Source organism: Ailuropoda melanoleuca, chromosome 2, assembly GCF_002007445.2.
Source record: "Ailuropoda melanoleuca isolate Jingjing chromosome 2, ASM200744v2, whole genome shotgun sequence".
Taxonomy (NCBI): domain Eukaryota; kingdom Metazoa; phylum Chordata; class Mammalia; order Carnivora; family Ursidae; genus Ailuropoda; species Ailuropoda melanoleuca.
This window is the reverse complement of record NC_048219.1, coordinates 141,642,776-141,647,175: the sequence shown is the minus strand read 5'-3', so window position 1 is coordinate 141,647,175 and position 4,400 is coordinate 141,642,776. Positions and strand designations below refer to the sequence as shown.

Here is a 4,400-nt window from a genome sequence, read left to right as displayed (position 1 = left end):
GATCCTGGGATCATGACCTGAGCCAAAGGCAGAGGCTTAACTGACTGAGTCACCCAGGTTGTTGTTTTTTTTTTTTTTTTTTAACTTCAGTCTCCTCAAAGTTCTATAGTTTGTCATTGTTGGCAACTGATTTAGTTGGATGGAAAAAAAATCCTATTAATCCTTGCTCTATTCATACATTCATCTTTAAACCTGGCAAGCAACTTTTGGTGAATAAACATCATTAGAAAAAAAAAGAAAAAAAGGACAACTCTTATTTTTGCTTTATAACCAAGAAACAGATTCCTGATATTCTTATTTGGTTTTGACTGGGAGCGTTGATACTGACAAGTAATTTTCCAATGGATATTACAAAGTGGTCAGTTTTGTGGGCTGTTGGAATAACCACTGTGTGATCAGCTACTATACTAACTAGGGGGCTGAGGTCATTAAGTCATTTCACTACCAGCCTGGATTCTCTAACCCATAGCCCAAGAAAGCTAGAAGAGGAGAAAAGAGCCTGTAACAAGCAATCATTTGCATAACACTTTTTTAAACTAGAGTCTTAAATAATTCTCCAAAATGCCCATTTTGTTTAATAATTAAAGCCATACTTTGTATTCCTTTTAGAGTGGCTCAGTTAAGACTCTGTTCTATGTTCAGGCACTTAACCAAAAATTCTAATCAAAGAAAATATTTTATTGCCTATTTGGAAGCAGCATGCCATTAAGATAGCATACTTTCTATTGGTCAATTTTTCTTTAAACTCAAAGGACAAGAAGAAAATAATTGGAAACAGACTGTATTTGCTATAAGCTTTGTGAGAAAGGATCGCGGTGGAACTTTCAACCTTAGAGACATGGGTTATGCATGATGGAGAAGAGGACCTTGCCCTCTGATTTTACTACTCCCCATTGTTTTTGCTTATGAATGCAGATGGCAAACATGTACTACAACTTAGAAGACAGGTGTCGAATCAACATTTAGGTCACAACTTCGCTTGTAAATAAAGGTCATTTTCTATAACCTTGACTTTAATGCTTCCCAAATACAGTTTCCCCCGCCAGGCCCCAAGCACTGTATCAGAGCTCAGCAGCTACTCTGGGAACGTTTGCTGAAGTTTGATGACTGGTTTCTGTGGAAGAGAACTCAACCCCACGGAATTACCAGTGTGTCATTCGAATTTCTACAGAGCATTGAGAATCCTGTGCAGGGCAAAGGACACTTGATATTCAGGGTTAGTGAATATTGAACAGAATCTCAGAATATATTAAAAGTAACATTTATTTATTTGACATATGAGTTTGTTACCTCCTGACTTTTTGATTGGTAAAATATGAAGAATTTCCTAAGTTGGATCTCACAATTCCTGCCCTAAGCTGCAGGCAGTTTCCTCCCACCTGCACCATTTACCTCGTTCCCCCCAGCTGCTTAGAGCTTTCTTGCTGCAAGGATGGTATTTACTGTCTTGCTCTAACAAGGATGTTGGTAATTTTAAATTTCTTTGGCTTGTGACGTTACTATCCTGCTCTCTATCTGTCTTCTTTCAGATTTTAGATTTCTGACCTTCCGGGAGGTCTTTAGGGACTGTTGTGTTTCCCTCTTTGCTCCTCCTTTGGTAAAATGTAGAAAATAATATTCAAAAGCAGTCCCTGGGAGCTTTGGGAAAGCAGTAACCACAAATCTCCTAGGCAACTTTAGATCTTTGGTTTCTGATGGGTCTTAATGAAAAAGATATGCATCATAATCAACATTAAGTTCAATAACCTTTTTTATTGCCTAAAAATGACAAGCCAGATCACTTCAGTGCTGACCATGATAAAAGTCCAAATACCTTACCAAAATAAATACTAACCAGCAGTATCAAGTGAGGCACTTGCCTCAGGCACAGAATTTAAGGAGGCCTCAAGAAAAACAACAAGAAACCTCCAACACCTCAGTAATCAAGATAAATGATATTTTAATGCAGCATTTTAAAAATTAATGCAAAAATTCATGATGAACAAAATATCAAAATTCTTAATAGACAGGATCAGTAACAGTGCCTTGCCAAGCCATACTGGAGCCTTAAACAAGAGGAAAAAATCAGTAATACTGATCCTATATTTATGGAGAATTTTGATTTTTTGTTTATCACAGAATTTTTTGCATTAGTTTTCATTTATTTAAATATTGCATTAGAATATTACATATCTTGATTACTGAGCTTTCTGGTGTCCCCGTAAATTTTGCACCTAAGACAAGGACCCTCACTTAACATCGTCCTGGTCCAGGCCCTGCTAACCAGAATGGCAGTGGTTAGGGAAATAAGGTGGTATATTCCCTTCTCTCAAAATGTTAAATCAGGGGTGGGGGGATATGTACAGTTACATTTAAGTCTAGTTATCATCCTTGGGCAACCAACATCCATCATTTTATCTCTGGTTTGGCTGTAGTCTCAATTAGAAGGTATTTCCTAAATCCAAAAATGGAAAAGTTGTCTTTTTGTTAATTCTGTCTGAGGGTATCGTATTATCAAAATCCATTACATCTTTAAAAAATAAAAAGGGAATTATGAAAGAAAAGAGCCTATTTAGGAAAACTCATCTAGTTCATCATCTAGTTCAATTCATCAAAAGTTTCTCCTTCCACGGTAGTTTCCTCTGGCTCTTTCCCTGTTAGTCTTGGCAGGAGAGGGCCTGTGAGGTTTCTTACGGTATTCCACCTTTGTCCATCCTCCCTCGCTGACTTTGCTCTCCTCTTCGCTGGCTCTTGAGTCAGTCTCAGGGTGTGAAGGCATCCCTGGTATGGTCCTGGGTCGATGGCAGTCATTTGGGCTTCTCTTGAAGTCAGGTGACTGCTGAGTATTGAGTGCTGACTGAGAAACCCTATAGAATTTTCCAGAATATCTTTCTCGTGAAGGTGTGGAATGCTGACTTTTCCCACTGTACCTTCCCCTTGGAGAAGAATTGAGTGATACGCTACCACGATCATATTTGTTTTTGCTTCTGTCTGAGTATCGACCCCTCTCTAAAGAGCTGTCAGTTGGAAGACTGGAAAAGCCACTGTCCCTGGAGTTGAGATGTAGAGAAGAAAAGTTTTTGGTCAGTCCATACTGAGTAGGAGAGGAGCTTCTGGATTGGTTTATGGGTGTAATCTGTTGATACTTAATGGGCACCTGGGTCCGCCTTACAGCAGCAGCATAGGAATCCTGGTCATTGAAATATGGGAAGAACTGTGACCCCAGAATGGGATTGCTCTGGGAACGCTGTAAAGAAGTATTGGATGCAATCTGCCGCAACCTCAGAGTATCCAGCCACTGGCGATCAGCACCTGCAGAGGAAATGGAAATGAGCAGCTTTTAAGCCACAGTAAAAGCTGCATGCCTAATTCATAAGCCTGTCTCAAGATAATTCAAGCCTGCTTGGGATGCTCCAAACTTTACCATTCACAGAAATTCTAGGCTAGGTATAAGGACATTTCCTTTATTATTATAAATACTTCTTAATAAGGGTATTTGCACTGAGTATATGCTATATGCTTGACCTCGTTCCAGAGGCTTGACATACATGATCTCATTCACTCCTCCCAATGGTCTCAGGGTAAGTACTAATAATCTTACTCCGTGAACCAGGAGACTGAAGCTTGGGAAGTCTGGTAACTTGCCCACGGTCACTCAGCTAATAATTCCAGGTCCTTCTGTATCTAAATCCCATCTTCTTCCCACTTAGCCATGTCATCACTCTAGAAGTTGCTGTTTGCATGTGTTTGGATGGTAGGGGCATGTTTAGTAAATGAAAGGTTTTTTTGCCAGCAGGCACTTTTAAATCCTCAAGAACCCTAAGGCAGATAAAAGAAATTGGGTTCCAGCGGTTGAGACAGCTGAAGATTGTTTGGAGGAAAGACAGCTCACATCTCCAGAGGAGAGATTCTGAGGTTCAGGAATAAGAAATGTTTTTTTCCATGAAAAATGAAACTTCATGGCAAACAGGAAGAGAAGGTTACAGAAAATGGTAAATGAACAAGACCCATTTACTAAGCTCTGTTTCAGCGAATAAGCAAGCTGCACCTTGGATCTTTTCTGCCTTCTCCAGGGCCTGACTGGTATCGGCCACATCCTTGAGTTCCCTCCTAGTCCTCCCTGAGCCGCTCTCGCCATGCTTGTCAGACAGAGCTTCTGGAGAGGGGCAGAGCAAGCTCACTTCTCTCTCCAGCAAGCAGCCCCCCTCACTGCTCCCCACAGCGGACCACACCTCTGAGGCAAGTGACTTGTCCTGATACAGGTAACCTTCTGTGCCCAGACATTCCTCACAGCTTCACCCAACCATTGGGCCTTCTTGCCTTACCCTTGACGTCTCTGAAATTGTAGCTTCTAACAGAGCCCTGATTTTGTTTGGTGTTCGACCGCCGCATGGAGCCATGTGCACGGGGCGGGGGGGGGG

General features: G+C 41.0%; 1 protein-coding gene across 2 annotated transcripts in view; it reads right to left on the bottom strand.

Annotated features, from left to right (window-relative positions):
• Positions 1-1,245: 1,245 nt before the first annotated feature.
• Positions 1,246-4,400, bottom strand: part of MAP3K20 (mitogen-activated protein kinase kinase kinase 20) — a 165,371-nt gene continuing 162,216 nt past the window's right edge. For both annotated transcript variants that reach the window (XM_034654751.1, XM_034654750.1), the window contains exon 20: positions 1,246-3,291. In XM_034654751.1, coding sequence (XP_034510642.1) covers positions 2,591-3,291 — 701 coding nt within the window. In that variant the 3' untranslated portion in view covers positions 1,246-2,590. The remainder of the gene's footprint in view (positions 3,292-4,400) is intronic.